General features: G+C 42.0%; 1 protein-coding gene across 1 annotated transcript in view; it reads left to right on the forward strand.

Moving 5' to 3' along the window:
- The first annotated feature begins 1,048 nt into the window (after window positions 1–1,048).
- TMA16 (translation machinery associated 16 homolog) overlaps window positions 1,049–18,265 on the forward strand; it is a 93,645-nt gene continuing 76,428 nt past the window's right edge. The window contains exon 1 of the mRNA XM_069243817.1: window positions 1,049–1,178. Within this exon, the coding sequence (XP_069099918.1) occupies window positions 1,176–1,178 (3 nt within the window). The 5' untranslated portion in view covers window positions 1,049–1,175. The remainder of the gene's footprint in view (window positions 1,179–18,265) is intronic.

Genomic DNA, 18,265 nt, shown 5'->3' on the forward strand with positions numbered 1-18,265 from the left:
ACTTGGGCAACTTTCAATATCACACAATATCACTCCACTTCACACACTGCCACCCCACACAATTCTACTCCACACCACACCACACAGTTCCACTCAATGCAACACAATTTCACTCCACACCACACAATTGAACTCCACTCCTCTTTACACATTTCCACTCTATGTACTCCACTGCACACAATTCCACTCCATGCCACACAATTCCACTCCACTCCGCACAATTCCACCCACTCCACTCACACACAATTCCATTTCATGCCACAAAATTCCACTGCACCCAATTCAAATCCATTGCAACTCCACCCCACACAATGCCACTCCACACCATGCAGTGCCACTCCACTTTAATCCACACCACAGTGACATTCTACTTCACTTCCTCCATGCCACACAATGCCACTCCACGCAATGCCACTCCACTCCACTCAGTGCTACTCCACTCATTGCCATATCACTCTACTCCACATAATGCTATTCCACTCCACATGCCATTCCACCCCAAGCCAGACAATGTCACTTCACTCCACACAATACTACTCCATGACACACAATCCCATTCTATTTTGTGCCCCACAATGCCACTCCACTCCACACAGCTACACAATGCCACTCCACACCGTGCTACACCACTGCAACATAACCATTAGATCTCACATAGACGAGACCTATTGCCTTTGGCAATACTTGTTAATTTCTACCTCAAGTGAGACCGGGGAGGACTGCCTCCCTCAACGTGCTGAATGAGGTTCATGACCTGACATGCATACAAATATTGAGTTATAGCTGTGCATCCTTTGCTAACTGGCAAGGGGGTGAAATACTGCAAAAAGGATACACAAAGTACAGCCAAGAACCGTTCTTATATATTTCACGTTCATTTCCGAGGGACAAAAAACGTACAAAGATTAATATCCCTGCTACAAAGTCAGTAATATTTTTTAATAAACGACGTGGACCACGAAGCACGCTCCTACTGTTAAAGGCTTACGGTCTAGTGTTTTAAATAACCATTGCGCATGTGCTGTAATGTAGTGTCGCTCCGTTCCCAGGGCTCGTTTAGGCAAACGTCATCACGCAGAGTTGACTCTGGTTCTGTTTTTCAAAGGAAAGTTAATAACCGAGTAGAGGGTCGATTGTAAAACAGGAAGCACACGAGATACCAACTTATCGTGATCATGGTATGTACGCTGTCTTTGTGACGTTGCGTGTTAGAGTAGCGCGCTGTTTTAAGAACATGCTGAGGTCATGCTCACTTCCACGTGGTGTATGTGCAGTGTACATTTAGCGTTGTTACTCTCACCCCTCTTTCACTGCTGGCATGCTTGTCTACAGCTATGCTGCTTACTGCACCCTGACCCCATATAAGAACTCCAGTTTGTATTTTTACACTTCCGTGCCCTTCTGTAGTGGCCCAACGCTACATACCATAGGTCTATATATGGTCTGGCACAACTCCTTTATTATTTAGGGAGAGGATGTGGCAGTACCTTGAGCTGCCCACTTTGGAAATGAGGAGCTAGGGGCCATATGACGAACACATTTTCCCATTGACACAGAATGGGAAAACCCCTTTGATACATCTGGCCCTAGGTTTCAGTCTCAGCGTCGTGATTTCGGACAACTCGCTTACTCTCACCGTGCTTACATTTTTATTTTTTATAAAGGTGGCATTGTGTAACATAAGTGGTGCTAATGTGAAACTTTTCAATAGCTTTGAGTCGAGTTCGCGCTGTATGTATTAAAAAAAATGCTTATGAAATGTCAAACCCATTGATGCTGGGCACAGCCAGGGTTTCAGTCCATCAATTTGTTATTTGTATATCATAGCTTATCACCCATGGGGTCGGAAGGCGCTGTTGTAAGGGTGCCGGTCAGTTGAAGAGCCAGGTCTTGAGATCCTTCTTGTACTGACTAAAGTGGGACCCTATTGGGCTCTCGATTCATCTCCATAACTTTACTGACAAAAAAAACACTAATCTGTTTTTCAACTATAACTGTAAGGACTTTATACTCGATGTTAGTGATGGAATCCTTGTTTACATTTCCCATGTTTTACATCATCTTCCATTCCCTGAGTGTTTTTTTAAAGATGTCTTTCAGTGTTTTATACGATTCTCATGTAGTGTATATTTTGAACTGAGTTGCTGAGTGAAAGCAGGTTGGGAGTGGTGGGTTGTGCGGGCGCACAATTGAGAGCTCTGAAGTTGAGGCAGAAGGCGGTGCAAGTTTCTCACAGTGCCTGTCAGTGGGCATAAAGGACATAGTTTGGCAGATGTAGTATCCAGTGCTTCCCCTTTCCTGTATATTTTTGAACTGGTCAGATTTTGGAATGCTGATGGTGAATAATGTAATACAATGTTGCTGTAGGGTCTGGAGCGGAAGTTCTGACCAAATCTACCTGCTTTTGACGTGATCTAAGGGCCTTACATGAAATAAAGAACTCCTACTTGAGTGGCTCTAGACTCTTGTACAATGAGCCTGCCTTCCTGCTGCAACATTTTGGCAACAGTTTCTTTGAAACCTGTGTGAAAATGCACCAACATTCTTGTAGCAATTTGGAACTGGTCCAGACAGATGAGGATGCTTGTGTGATGATGGTTCGAACCCTGGAACCTTGGAGAACAGGTCTGAGGCTGCCCACCTTCAAATTGACCGGCAGGTAGTGTCAGGTTTAGCTGCTGGAAAGGAGGACTCCAGTAAGAAAGGTATGCAAGATCTGGCAAGGCCACCGAGCCAGCTGAGGGAAGTTATAAACTGAGACGTGCTTCACAGTCCATAGGCCTGAGCTTGAGAACAGTGATATAGAAACAGTGGTATAAGGACAGTGTTATGAAAATAAAGCAAAGACTGCATGAAATCTTTTTGACAGTAAGCATAACTTTGAAAAGGCTCCTGGAACTTTAGGTAGTAGAACATTCATTCGGAAAGAGAAGCGTTGGTGAGTGCATAGCATAATTTCCCAGTTAAGGTGACTGGGGCCCAGGCAGGCTATGCCTTTGGAGGATTTTTTTGCATGGTTGGTGCTAGTGCGCTGCAACAGTTGCATATCGCTTCATTTGAATTAAAGTGTCATGTGCTGGGCTCATACTTAACTAATGGGCCCAATCACTGCTATGTCCAGTGGCACGAGCTCTGCCTTTGTCACTAGAAAGATGTGCACTGTGAAACGAGCAAGAAATCTTGTGAGCGTATGAGTTCTGACCGAGTTTGAGGACAGAACATGGTCTAAGAGCTCTAGTTGAATGCATTCTGCATAGTTTATGGTACTAAGCCTGGAGTTACCAGAAGTGACGTGGCTCCTGCTAGTGCTGGGGTCAAGGCAATGAATAGAGGTCTTGTGTAGCACCAGGTACATGGGAACTTTACTATCTGGAGCGTGTCACTCAGTGCTGGAAAACGAGGGTGCAGTGTTTGGTGGCATAGCAGAACTACGTGCTCAAAAGAGAGACTCGCCAATGTCTTAGATCCCACACCTCGGTGTGGAAGTGCTGGTTATATACATTTGTACATTATGAAGGAGGGAAGTAATGTGATGTTTGATCAGGACAGGTCTGGAGACTTTGAAAAACGACTATCCATGACCTTCAGGTGAATTTAGAAAGAGAAGTAGGGGTACCCCCCAAGGACTTTGGAGTTGTGTGAGACAGTGGGTTCTGCCCATCAAATCCACTTGTATTTTTGCTTATTGATAATTTTTCTTTTTTTTTTTCTTTTTTTTTTACTTTGGGTGACTCGCGGTAAATGCATTGTGTATGTTTACCGCCCGTGTCTGCCTTTTAAGATAAGGCTGCCGTGACGCAGCAAGTGTGGGGGCACTTGGCTGATTACACATGAACACGGGTTGGGGCTGCACATGTGAAACTCCTGTAATGCGCAGCCTGGGAAATGCACACAGGTAGCCTGGCGCAGAGGGGAATCTGCAGGATTGAATATTGTCCTGGGGTTGACCTCATAATGTTAGTGTACCTTCATAGGAAAAGCCAGTGTGGTTTGCTGTCTTGTCTGCAGTGACACTCCATTATACTCCTATGAGGAAGGCTGCCTTAGAGTGCAGTCTGACTTCTCTGTAGCCTATAGAGACCAGTGAGTATCGAACTAGGGTGGAATCTGTATGCCAAACCAAAATATGAGAGTTCAAAGAGATATATGTACAGTTACAGTTTATAGGTCATTTTAAGTTGTCATAACTAAGCTCTGGCTTAGCTCAGGATCAGTGCCCAGGCTTTTTGTCACCCTGCTGTGCCACGTTAATTATATTTCTCTCCAGCAGCTGGAACAAAGGCCTTCCCACACAAAGGGAGCAATGAACAGTGCTTCACTGAGCTCCTGAAGGGGGAAAAGGGGTAGGAATGAGAGTTCTGCATCAATCAATCAGCTGCCTCACTGTACCAGTACTGGGCCAGCTCAAGCCACTGAACAAAGGAGAGAGCATAGACCTCTGGAGACAAGACAGAAGGTGACTTCCTTGAGGATTTGGTGAGAAAGGCACTGGCATTGATTTCAATGAGGGGCTGAGCTGAGGCCCCAGAGGAGATTTGACTAGTGTCTCTTGAGTGACACCATTTTGAAGTGTCCCAGCATGTGGCGCATGAGGGGTGGGGAGGAGAGGTGATATGGCACCCCAGGATAGGCCATGGGTGCCTTGCTTTTAGAGCCTTTCGTCCCCATTTAAAAGGTGTTACGCAAGGGGGGAAAGTTCTGTCTTGGGTGTATTTTTCTGCTGGACACTGGAATTGGAGGCAGCAGGTGTAGACCTCTGGTAGGAGGAACCCCATGACAATCATCTGGACCAAGAGCTCTCACAATATTTGTCATCAGGACCAGTGGGACTCTTCTCCAGGTCCACGGAAGCTGGTTTCCTTATGGCCCGGATGATTAGTTTGGGGAAGAACTGGACTTCTGTGCAAAGGAGGAGAGAAGCCCCAGAGGAATATTAAGCATTGACAAACCAATAGGTCTCCCCTATGTTAGTTTTGGCAATGTGTTATAGCCGTGTTGTTCGCCAGTGTGGCTGTTGTTCAGCATGGCTAAACGTTAGTGGCATAGAGGAGAGTGGTATGGCGTATCGTAGAGTGGAATGGCGAAGAGCGGAGTAGAGTTTTGTGTGGTGGCAGAGTGTATCATGTATTGGAGTGGCATAGTGTGCAGTAGAGTGCACTGTTGTAGAGTGCATGGGCGTAGAGTGAAGCAGAGTATGGTGGTGTAAAGTGCAGTGCATTGAATTCAGTGGCATTCAATGCAGCGTCATAGAATGCAATGGTGTGGATTAGAGTGGTGCATAGTAGGGAGGAGTGGCGTGGAGTGGGACAGTGGAGTGGTGTAGAGTTGAGTGATGCAGAGAGAGGTGGGACAGAGTAAAGTCGAGTGGCATATGCAGTGGCATAAAGTGGTGAAGAGTAGAGTAGCGTAAAGTGGTGTATAGTGCCATAGAGTGCAGTGGAGTAGTGCACAGTAGAGTGGTGTAGAGTTCATTGGCGGAGAGTGCAGTGTTGCAAAGTAGAGTGCAGTGGTTAAGAGTAGAGTGGCGTGAAGTAGAATGGCATAGAGCAGATTGTTTCAAAGAAGAGTACAGTTGCGTTAAGTGGCATAGAGTGAAATGGTCTTCAGTGCAGTGGCATAGAGTTCAGTGGTGCAGAGTAGATTAAGGTGGCGTACAGTGGATTGGGATAGAATACAGAGTCATAGATTTGACTGTTACTTTGTAAAGTGTGTTGGCACAGAGTGCATTGGCATAAAGCGCAGTGTTGCAGAGTGGCATAGAGTACAATTGGCGTAGAGTGGTGTTGTGCAGATTAGATTGGTGTGGCGTAGACTAGAGTGTTGTAGAGTGCAGTGCAAAGAGTGCAGTGGTGCAGAGTGCATTGGCATGGAGTAGAGTGGCACAGGGTAGAGTAGGGATGCGTGGCATGCAGCGGTGCAGAGTGGAGTGATGCAGAGTGCTATGGTATGGTATGGAATGGTGTAGAGTGGAGTATTCATTGTCTGCCATTACAGACAACACATTTGAATTGAAATGACCATCACATTTGCACAGATATACAGTTTTACTAAAGAACTGTACAGTGCACAGACAAAAATGTGTGGAAATTGAATAACCTAGTTTAATGCCATGTTTTTATCATATTAACGTATTTGTTTCCAACACACTTCAGGAATAAAACGTGCTACATTTGTGCATTCATAATTCTGATGTATTCTGAAATATTTACACAGCTCGTTTAAACGTTGTCATGTGCTACAAAAAAAGCTCTTTCCGTCCCCCAGTAGCCAGCACGATTGTCAGATAAATCCTCTCACTTTGAGTTCGGAGTTAGTAGACCAGCGCCTTTGGAAGACGGCACCTGGCATTTGACCTCTGTCTTTGAATGCACAGCACATGTGATGAGATAAGAACAAGAGTTAAAGGTCTGTTAACAGAAAGCAACTTCTTGGAAGGATACAGAAAACACGGGCCCAGGATAGGAGCAGGAGAAGGATGTGACCTTTGACTCCCTGTACCTCCCAATGAGGGTACAGAGTGTGGAGCTGCTCTGCAGAGTCTTGGATAACCCCCGGGGTGGGCCAGGGGTAGTGTGCGTGGGGCCCCCCTCCCCAGAACTTTCATGTCCTGGGGATTCCAGCCCCTGACCGGTTCATGGATTTGGGGGACCAGGGACCCCATTCCGAGCCCACAATGTCATACTGGCTGGGGGAGCGCTGTTGTGCTTCCACAAAGGCAAGAGAGGGAGGGGGGCCCTGGGATCCCAACTCGAGGCCCAATAGAAGAAGGATAGGATAGCGCTGCATCACTTCCCCCCACCCCTCCATCTGTTGTGGGCCTGTCCCGTTCCCTTTGCCTGCCTCTGGGGGAGTGGGCAGCCACCTGCAGAAACTGGTAGGGATAGGGGAGTGATTCCGGTTGCCACGGACAGCAGAGGAAATGCTGGCCATGCGGAGAGCCGGCAGGCATGCTGGCCATGCGGGGAGCCGGCGGGCATCTAGGGGTGGGCTCCCCCAACGGTTGGAGTATGTGAGGGTACCTCTTCAAATAAAGAAAATTAAAAAACATAAAGGAAATGCCATGCAGCACATCTAAGCAAGTGGCCTGAGTTGCTGATACATACGCTCCCAAGGGAGCACCCAATAATACCCTATGGGGCTGAAATTGACTGAAGCACCATTGCCATGGGTCACCACAAAAAGGTGAATGGAGGAGCTTCAGAGCTCCACAGCTCCTCCTTAAAGAAGCCTTAGACTCATTTTCAACTAATACTGACTCTAAGCTTGAATGGTCTAAAAAACAACAACCAACCCAGGATTTCCTTTAATCCCTCAAGCCCTCCCCAGGCTGGAACAAGGAACAAGAGTTCTACAGCTTTGAGTGCAGTGTAGCACCCTCTAGGAGCTGACTGTATGGCTGCATGCTCTGTGGCATAAAGATGGTTAAAACGACTCGGATTCCTGATAATGTTAGAAAATGCTTTATTTAAAAGTGTTTTTTCAAAATGGCTATGACAGTGCTAATAAGCTTTATTTTTGATAGGTTGCAATGTTTAATTTTGATGATGCAAGCACCTTATTGCAATGAATGATTGATTACTCATAAACGCAGAGGGGGTTGTCATGCTTTATTGTTGATAATGCAGGCACATGATTGCAGTGCTTGACTATTAATAAGTGCAGAGGGGAATGATGGTTACTGAAGTCAATGATGGATTCAACTATTATTATATTATGATTCTAATTGTGAACTGGGCCAACATTGACCTAATGTAAACTGAAACCCTCATGTATGGTTATGTGCTGTATTGTATGTGAAGGGAGTGTACAGTGAATTTGGTGGTCATGGTCCTTTAGGCGCCAAATTTAATATCTCCAAAGGTATTTCCACCAGCCTTATGTATGTTTGTAAATTAGTGCGTACTATTTAGTAGTTTGTGTGAGAAATTTACTTTTCCTTTTTCTAAAGAAAAAGCACTGACTGTTCAATCATATTTGAGTGTTATTATTGCCTGCCAGTGAATGGTGATTGCTAGCCCAGGTTAGCGCGCCCTTGGCTTATCTATTTCATCATAGTAAGTGGTTGGGTGCTGCTTTAAGGTCGATGGATCTTTTGACTCATTTAAATTATATATAGATTATATGTCATGTAACACAACAATATTAAACAAGAATAACCATCAACAAAGAATTAGTAAACGATGCGCCATGACCCATTTGGCCACGAAAAACCACACCTTTTAGTATAAATTTAAAATGTTTATTTCCCTATATTAACAATGCTAAGGTCACAAAAATGATTCTCAACACCAAATGGTGGAAGTAAAGAAGCATCAGAGGCTGTCGGATTGGCCTGAAGAATCTTAGTTTAAACAAAGCAAATAAAACAATAAACTCAATAGTTAGAACACAAATCAATAACATGAATATCTGTGTAAAAGCGATAAGATAAATTTGATTCAGCAATAAAACAATATCAAATGATAGGCATAGAGAAAAACACCCCACTAACCTCAAATTAGCATTAGCATGTTGGGCTTCATGCAAAAGGTTTAGTAACATTAATTTAGAATACATCTAACTATGTGTTTTGCTTCACTAATGACCAAGCTAAAACACTCATGCACTGGCAAAAATCTCTGGAATGCGCTTCCTAGTCCATAGAAGACATTTATTATTTCACTACACAAGGTTCATAAAAGGAGAATAGCATGCTGAAAGCATACATTCAAAAATTGTCACAGCTATGAAATGAAAGAATGTACAAATGAATCCCCACTGCAGTATACACAGCAAACATATGTATCTATATGATGCAAAGGAAATAATGAATTAAACAATATGCATCACCATGAGAAAAGGGCATCACTGCTTCATCTCCCTCCTATTCAGCATTGGTTTGCCAGATCCCAGAATCAATTGAGGAGAGAGATATCAGTTATCCTCACGGGAAGGATGGCACACTCCAGCATCCTGGATGTGCCTGAGATATGCAAACACTCTCTGTCCCCGGTCCATCTGGTCTCGGCCTCCTATACTTTGAACAAACAAGAGAGGAAAATTCTAGAACATCCCTCTCGCTGCAGAAGTTTACTTATTCAAAAAATGCTAATTGCTTTAGGCCAGCTTTGAAAGTAACATGTCGGGACCTGGCCACAATCCCAAGGTGCCAATTCAAAATAAGACCGTCCCTGCTGTCTGAGTATATTCTTATCAGCCTAAGCCCTTGGTGGGAAAAACACAAAGAATAAAAACGTGTGCATGGTACAACATGGAAAACTACTTGCAGCTTTTAACGTGTCAGTGGCTAATTCTAAAATAAAGTAAATAGGCAAAATTAAGCTGGTGGGCACTAATGTGACAGTGTAGTGCTAGGCTAAGTGCAACTTGGAGTCAGTGCTCAAAACTCGCATATCATTGCACTATGGCGCTATCAAAACAGCAGCAGTATTAAAATAGTAGCAGTTGGTACCTGTATAACAAAAGACAATTACAATACACAAAATTCATACATTTATCTCTCCTTAAGGTAATCAGCAATCAGGTTATATCATAATCAGGGGGGGCAGCAGCATCAGGACGGGGGGCAGGAAAAGGTGTGACAGTTCAGAATTTGGATTCTAAGTTCTCCGAACCATCAAGTTAATTATCTGAGGCTGGCAGCAAAGTAAAAAGCTACATGCTGTAAGTATTGAGAGCTAAAGTAACCACCAGCATCATTGCATGGAGTATGGGAAATAACTAAAAAATAATAAAATACCTGAATGTCAGTAGACTGACTAGCAAAGCATGAAATGTCAAAGTGACAGATCACAAGAATGGAAAGTGAAGTTTCTGGAAGCCAGGAAGCAATCAACCCCAAATGTCTGTTTCTCAAGCTTTAAAATAAACTTGCTGAACTCCTGTGATTGGATGATCTCTTTCCATATTAAGTTTTCAGCCAATCATAATACATCAACTCATCAGAATTCCATTTAAAGTATCATAATACTAGTTTAAATGCTTTGAATGTGCTGTCTATTCCTTTTGCGTAAGCCCAAACGATATTGTTGCATCTGAAGCAGACTTTCGAATGGTTCAGTAGAGGCCTTTGTTCAGCCAGTCCAAAATACACTGCTGCCGGACGATAGTTACAAAGAAGTAGAAACATTTTAAAATCAGTTCTTTCCCTCAAGAGAAACACATTTCATTAGTACGAACACAGAATAAACTCATGATTCAAACAAAAGAAGCTTGTAGTTCTATGGAGATGATCTCATGCAGTTGATACTTTAGCTCAGCTTGGCAGACAGATAACTACACGCTGTGGCCTTGCTCAGCTTCAGGCCCAGCAGAGAACAAGAAATACTCTTAACGAAAGAAATACATTTCATTAGTAAAAAGTTTTAAACAAGTTTGAGATTCAAACAAAGAACGTGTTATACAGCGGAAATGAAATCATTCTACCAATGTTGCAGTTTTCAGTGTTTTGGCAGACATTCAACATTAGTTATGGCCTTGCTCTGCACAGCAGAACCCCAAGAAATGCTTGTATTATTTTAGCAGTTATTTTTGCTGAGAACATATTTTTAAAGAGACAGAATATTTTCTCATCACAATGTTGGTTTGTTATTATAAAACTTGCAGGCCTTTCACTTGATGGCAGCCACTAAGTAAGGCACAATTTTCATGTTAACATCTATTTTTTCATTTAAAGCATGTCTCATATTAGTACATCATTATGATTACATAAAAGATAGTTATGTCAGAATATCTGCGCTCATGATCCCTCTTCTGATGACTGTCATTACACTTACAACTCAAATACATTTATTTCATTGCACTGATTTTCTAACATTTTGTTTCCCTCACATTTTTATTTAATCTTTTTCTCTTTGAATTTTTTCCATATAATCTTTCCAATTGAAATTCTACCCTCCTCTGATTCTTTTCAAATCTTCTACTCTAGATCACTTTGTACAATTTGCAAATTCCCCATATTCCAATTAGACAAATCACAATAATTGAAACTCCTTGTATTATTTTCATTACCAATCTTTTTCCCAGGTTGCCTATCCAGTTCTACACAGCAGTCATTCCTTTGCCAGCTTTTTCCCAAGCAGTGAGCTCTGTTAGTTCTTTTAATTTAGTTTAATCTTTTGTCAAATTGTTAATCAAGCCTCAAACCTCTTAACTGTTGTCCTGTATGAAGGAGCAACAGTGAAGCAGACCAAGCAATTTACAAACTCCGCCCTCCTTTGCAAAAAGAATGTCTAACGCAAGGAGGATCTGAAGAGTCCTAGCTCCTACCGCAGCCATTTCTGTATCCAAAAGAAAAATGGCTCCTGAATATCTTGTCAGCATGTTATCCACAATTGTAGACAACTGTTGAATTTTAATAGAATTCAGAACAACTCCCACTGAAATAATTATTGCTCCAAATATGTCTTCTACAAAGCTAGAAACTGATTCTCACTTTTCTCTTTGGTTGTAATTCAGTCATTTTAGGAAATTTACTCACGTCATCAAGTTGGTTCATTTTCGGGAAGACTATCCCCAAAAAACATGTGCCATACCATCCGTTAGGAAGACTGTAATATGTATTTTTTCCACAGATGTAATAGACCCCAGGTACGGGTGGGTCTTTACCATTCAGCATAAATGTCCACTTATTCTGAAACAAATACACGTCTACTTTAACTTGTTCCCACAAATATTTTATCTACCCTAGATGGTGGTCTGTATATACAAAGCTTTCCTACATGTTGCACCTCTAAAGTTAGTCTCCCTTGTTTAGTAATGTCAGTGTATGGATAGTCAATTCAGGACTAAGTGAAACAAATCCCCTGTTTACCCTACTCTTTATCGTCCTTCACCTATCCTCTGCGTAATCTAAAAAGCTCTTTCCTGAGGGTGAACGTTAACAGGTTAAATTGTTCTGTGAGCGAATGCTGTCCCAAACGTTAATGTAGGCTCAAAGAAACCCTTCACTATTTCTGTGTTATTATCCTTAGCTGTCTTATTGAGATCCCCAATGCTAGGCACAAAAGAAAACACCACATCAACATTAGTGTAGAAATATTGTATATACCCTTGGTTATAGAATCATGTTAATAAAAGACTACAAATTATGCCATACGTAAGCGGTAAACTGTGATAAGCAATTCCCTCATCAACAGAGGCTGGAATCTGTGTGCAAACATAACAATCGCTCACATCCATTATATAAACATACTCATGCAATAGAGGACATTAGTAGAAAGTTCTCCATGTGAATGCAAATATTTCTTATCTATTTAAAAAATCTACTGTTCAAGGAGTAGGCACTAATTCTGAAGAAGTTGTTTCTATAGCTATGGTATGTTTGGTCCCGTTCTTAAAGACAGTCACACCCACAATCAATACCAAGCATACAATTGCACAAACAATCACCAAACCAATACTCATGTATTTACAGCATCTATTTTTAGAGTTCTGCTGGGTATGGATACCCATGGTGTGTAAAGAATCAGGAAGTAAAGCAAATACAAAAATATTGCTATGCGGCAAAAATCAAAACAAAAAAAAAACCAGACATTTTCAAGTCTTCAAATTCAACCCCTCCTTTTTTATTTTTTTCAATGATGTTCACAGCTTCATTCACACAGGACCCTTTTGCCAAAAATCGGTAAAGTTGTCAAAATCAGTTTAGCAGCTTGTGAAAATCAGTTTAGCAAAGTCTCCATCAAAAATATTTCCTTTTCAACAAAGTCTCTTTCATTTAGTTTTCAAATTTTCAATTTTTCTCAAACAAATCTCCATCAGTTTCTTTATGTGCCAAAATATAGACCTGGAATGTCTCTGTCAAAACAAAAATTCTAAAACTCTTCTTGCCATTCATTAATAGTTGCATATCCCCATTCAGGACCACAGTATCTTCGAGTGGCAACTCTTTCTTTTTGATTTTCGACCATCACTTGATTCACCATCACTTAGATCTTCACATCTGGTGTTATCGACTTCTTCCTGTATTGGTTGCACCAGATTTGTCTTCTTTGACTTTGAACTTGTTTCTGGCCAGTTATCACCTTTGAGAGATTCTCTTGTTAATGCTCTTTTCAGTATTGGACTCGAATTGTTCTCCTTTGAAGTTCCCGCAACCAGTTCAGGAGGAGTCAAATCTTTTTGGCTTAAATCTTCCTCAACTCCGTTCCCGCTGGGATCAGTCACTTGTTCAGTCTGGTTTATCAGACCATCTGCTTCTGAGGACACCCTCCTGAGCAGGTCTTTTCTGGACCGGTTCCCTTTCCTGCTCTCTCTGGATGGGTTCTTTTACTGTTTCATTTGAGGACGTTGATTTTTCATCTTCATCTTCTAGGATTCCTTCCACTTCATCTGACACAGGAGTGGGCAAGTCAACTGGAGCCTGTTCAGGCACTGTCCCCAGCTCGTTTGTCATTCTGTCTTGTCCTGGAATACGTTAAGGTGGTGGTAATCTCAACAGCTCTTCTTCTTCTGTTGGACTGTTCACCTACCTAGTGTGGCTCGTGTGGATCCGGCTCGGAAGTCCTGCACACTTCACAGTTGTGTTAGTGATCAATACCACTTGGTAAGGACCCTTCCACTGAGGCTGCAAACACGATTTTCTCACGTGCATTCGGATAACCACCCAGTAACCCGCCTTTAGGCTGTGTCCTTGCTCTTGGGACGGTTGCAATGTGGTAGCTTCCACCTGATGAGAGAAAGAGCGAACCACATCAATTAGACCTTTGCAGTAGTCCAATACCATATCTGTAATGTTCACAAGAGCATTTGCAGGTACAGCTGGTAATCTCATGGCCCTTCCCGTGAGGATTTCATGGGGCGACAGTCCTGTTTTCTTGTCAGGAGCACTTTTCATTGACATTAGAACCGGCATAGCATCTGCCCATTTCAGATTTGTGGATGCACACATTTTTGACAATTTCAACTTCAAAGTACCATTCATTTATTCTACAAGTCCTGAGGCTTCTGGGTGGTAGATACAATGAAGCTTCTGCTCAATATTTAAACCTGAACATAGCAACTTAATTACCTCATTGTTGAAGTGACTTTCTTTATCTGATTCTAAAGAGACTGGAAAACCAAACATGGTATAAGCTCCCTAAGTAGTTACTTTGCCACTGTAAGGCTGTCATTTCTCCATGTAGGGTAAGCCTCAATCCAATGACTGAAAATGCGCACACACACCAGCACATATTTCAAACCAGCACATGCAGGCATCTCAGTGAAATTAATTTGCATTCTGCTGAATGGTCCTCCAGCCATCCCTTTGTGTCCCATGTTGACAACTGTTCCTTTTCCCACGTTCATCTGCTGGCAGACAACACAGCTGTGGCAAACTGCTTCAGCAACCTATCTAAATTTTGGATTTAACCAAAATTCTTTAAATAGCCTAACCATGGCATCTTTCCCCACATGAGCTTGACCATGATAGTATCTGGCCATCTGAGTCAGTAGACTACCTTCCCTTCTTCCGAGATTCAGATGTCATTGTCCCTTTGGACACATTTTGACTTTAACCAATCTCTACGCTCTTCCCTTGGGACATTGTCTTGAAGAGTTTTTAATTCCTCCAAATTATCAATAACATGCATCATATAATTTGCATAGATCTCATCATTTTCAGGTACAATTCCCATTCTCCTTTGAAGGATATGCGGTTCAATGCGCAAAACTTTGCGACTGGATCCACATATGCATTTCCCAATGACACGTAATCTTATGATCTCTGATGTGCACTGCATTTTACGACAGCAAACTTTTCAGGAATTTGAATTGTAACAAATCATGAACTCTTTCACCATTTCTTATTGGTGAACCTGAAGAAGCCAGGAAACCTCTCTGTGACCACAGTTGACCAAAGTCATGCACATTGCTGAATCCATAATGACTGTATGTGTAAATAGTCACTTTCAATTGAGTTGAAATGTGGTATGCTCTAGTAAGAGCCACAAATTCAGCCACTTGTGCAGAAAACACTCCTTGAAGCCATGAAGCTTCCAGTATGCCAGTGATAATACATACTGCATATCCTGCTCTTAATGTGCCCACATTATCTCTCAGGCAGCAACCATCAACAAAGATAATTTGGTCATTCTCTTCCAGGCAGGTAATATCTGCTCTGGGTTTTGTGCATAACTCTTCAATTTCCAGACAATCATGTTCAGTATCATCCAATTTATCAATGTTTGCTTCCTCATTCGGAAGTAATGTTGCTGGGTTAAGCACTGTACATTTCGTAATGCTTACCTCAAGATTGCTGTCTCATATCTGGTCAGCCTTGAGCTGGTCAGATATTGTGTTTTGGACCTGTTAAGCAAAATTTCAATTGAATGTGGTACCATTATAGTAAGGGGATAACCCATCACTATACCCTTGCTCTTAGCGAGGCTCTGCTCAGCTGCTGCAATGGACTGCAAACAACCGGGTATAGCTGCTGCGACCGGATCTGAAGTGGATGAAAAATATGCCACTGGGCGATTCACACCACCATGAGTCTGATTCAAAATGGACAAGGAACATGCATCACGTTCATAACAAAACAACAGAAAAGGCTTAGTGTAGTCAAGCATACCTAAAGCCGGAGCTTGACACAAACTCTTTCAAATCAGTAAATGCTTTGCTACAATCCTCATCCAGCATTATAGGATCAGAAACATCCTTATGAGTCAGCTTCTGTAAGGGCTTTGAAAGAACTGCGAAATTTGGGATCCATGGCAGCAGTAACCCACCATTCCCAAGAACATCCTCACATCTTTTTGAGTAGTTGGTGCTGGCATTTCCAAAATAGTTGCAACACTCTCTCTAGAAATCTTCCTAGTTCCCTTCTCAAATCAAATGACCCAAGTATTTCACCTCTTTCTGAAAGTACTGCAATTTAGCAGGGGACACTTTATGTCCATTGTCTCCCAGGAAATTCAACAATGCAGTTTTAGTGTATTTACACGCTTCTTTTGTTTTGGATGCAATTAACAGATCGTCAGTGTATTGCACCAATGTTGACTGATTAGGCATCATTAATGATTCCAAATTCTTTTTCAAGATCTGGTTGAAAATGGATGGTGACTCTGAAAAGCCTTGTGGAATTCTGCACCACAACAGTAGACTTTGTTCAGGAATTTAAAACAAAAGAGATATCTGCTGTCCTCGTGAAGAGGCATGGCAAAGAATGCTTGACATAAGTCCACCGCAGTGAACCATTCAGCAGTCACATGGGATCTGAAACATAAACACAGCTGGATTTGGCACAACTGGGCAACACTTCACCACTATATCATTTATTTTCTTAAATCTTGCAGAAGTCGAATTTTCCCACAGGGCTTGCGCAATCCCATTATTGGTGAATTACAAGGGCTGTTCAACACTTCTTTCAAAATTCCTTTCTCCACAAACTCTCCTCTCAATGGTCTCACTCCCTGGATTACATCTTTTGCCATCGGGAATTGTGGGGAAAACTACATTGGGCTTATCTATGACTCTAATTGACTGTACTCCTTTTATCAACCCATTGTCTTTTCCTGAAAGATCCCAAACTTAAGTCTGAACACTTTTCTGTAAGTCATCAGGAAAGATCTTTCACTGCAAATACTGGAAAGAAACTAATCAAAGGTGATTCCTCCTTCACTGGCTCAACAAAACTGACCAAAGAAAATTCTTCACACACTGACTCATTGTTAACAGTAAGTGTCAGGTCTTCTTCATCATCACTGTTTGTTTGAATTTCAATTCCCTCATCTGAACAGGTAATGCAACATCTTGTTTTGCACAATAAATCCCTTCCCAGTAAGGACACAGGACTTAAATCACAAACCACAAACTTGTGCTAACCCTCAAAACTGCCAATTTTAACCAAAACTGCTTCTGTAATTGGGTTAGTCAAATATTGATTAACAACCCCCACAATCTGAATTGTCTTCCCTGATAAGGGCAAATCTGGAACTTCTGCAGATCTCACTGTCGAGTGTGTAGCTCTAGTGTCAACCAAAAATGAAACTCTGTGACCATTCACCTTTCCTTTAACATATGGACACTTCTAATCCACTTCTAAAGAAGCTTCTATGACACATTTTTGTTCATCCAAACTCTCAGCCATCCATTCATCGTTTATTCCATCCTGTATAATGGAAATTGGTGTACTCTGTTTTTACTCTGATTCGCACTGGGACCTGTGACCATCTGAGAAAGCATCACCTCCTGCTGATCCATAGGAGCTTGAGGTCTCTGAGTTTGTTGTCTAAGCATTTGAATTTGTTGTGCAGGCACCATCTGCACCTGTGGCTGCATCTGCTAGTAAAGGCTGTACATTTTGCATGGGCTGCATGGATTGAAAGCCTTGCATCGGGTTTACACGATTATGAACATCTTGAATTCGACCTCTCATTCTTGGTCCTCTCACATTTTGAAATGAATTGACATAATTCACTTGCTGAATCATACCTCCCTGATTTACCATCACACTGCTGTTTTCAATGCCCTATTCCCCCGCAAGCGTGACAAGGTAACGGTCTCTTTCCTTGCTGCGCTCCTTGAATCATTACTGTATTCAAATCCAAACCACGATTAGCACTTCCCATTCCACCACAACCTCTGCCTCTATTCTGAAATGTACCTGGATTCTGAAAACATGCCATTTCTCTGCTGCTGCTGAGGTTGAAAGCTTCCCTGAATCTCTGTCTCTGCAGCTTTAATCTGCATCACCATCGCTTTCTCCTTCAACTTTTTCTGTTTCAATTCAATCTCATAACTACAGTATTTTGCATACTGCAGCATCTTATCAATCGGTTTGGCTTGCCAGAAAATCAAATGAATCTTAATCATCTGACTAATTCCTGGTCTGAGTCCCTCAACAAATCTGGACACAAAATGAATCATGTCTTTCGGCTCAATTGTTTCTTTTCTACTGTAATGTTTAAATGCTTTTAGCAATCTCTCATAGTATGCTTGAATTAATTCTTTAGCTTCCTGAGCTGTCCTATGTGCTGTCAGTCAGTGTTTTTCAGCGCAATTTTCATTTCAGAAATTCAGTCACTTTAAAGTAATATTTCATTACTTCATGTGACGGTGCATATGTTGCTGGATCTCTTGGCGTCTCACTTGTTGGCCAGAATATGCTCATCTTGCATTCAATCCATAAATCTACTGGAAGAACTATCTCTAAAAGAGTGTTCAAATCCTCCCACAGGCATTTTTCAAGTTTCACCAACCTATCTATCTACTGGTACTATTCTACTGGTTTCTCCCTCAACCTGGGGTAATCATTTGTAAATGACAAAATGTCACTTCTGCT

Source organism: Pleurodeles waltl, chromosome 1_2 (assembly GCF_031143425.1).
Source record: "Pleurodeles waltl isolate 20211129_DDA chromosome 1_2, aPleWal1.hap1.20221129, whole genome shotgun sequence".
Lineage (NCBI taxonomy): Eukaryota > Metazoa > Chordata > Amphibia > Caudata > Salamandridae > Pleurodeles > Pleurodeles waltl.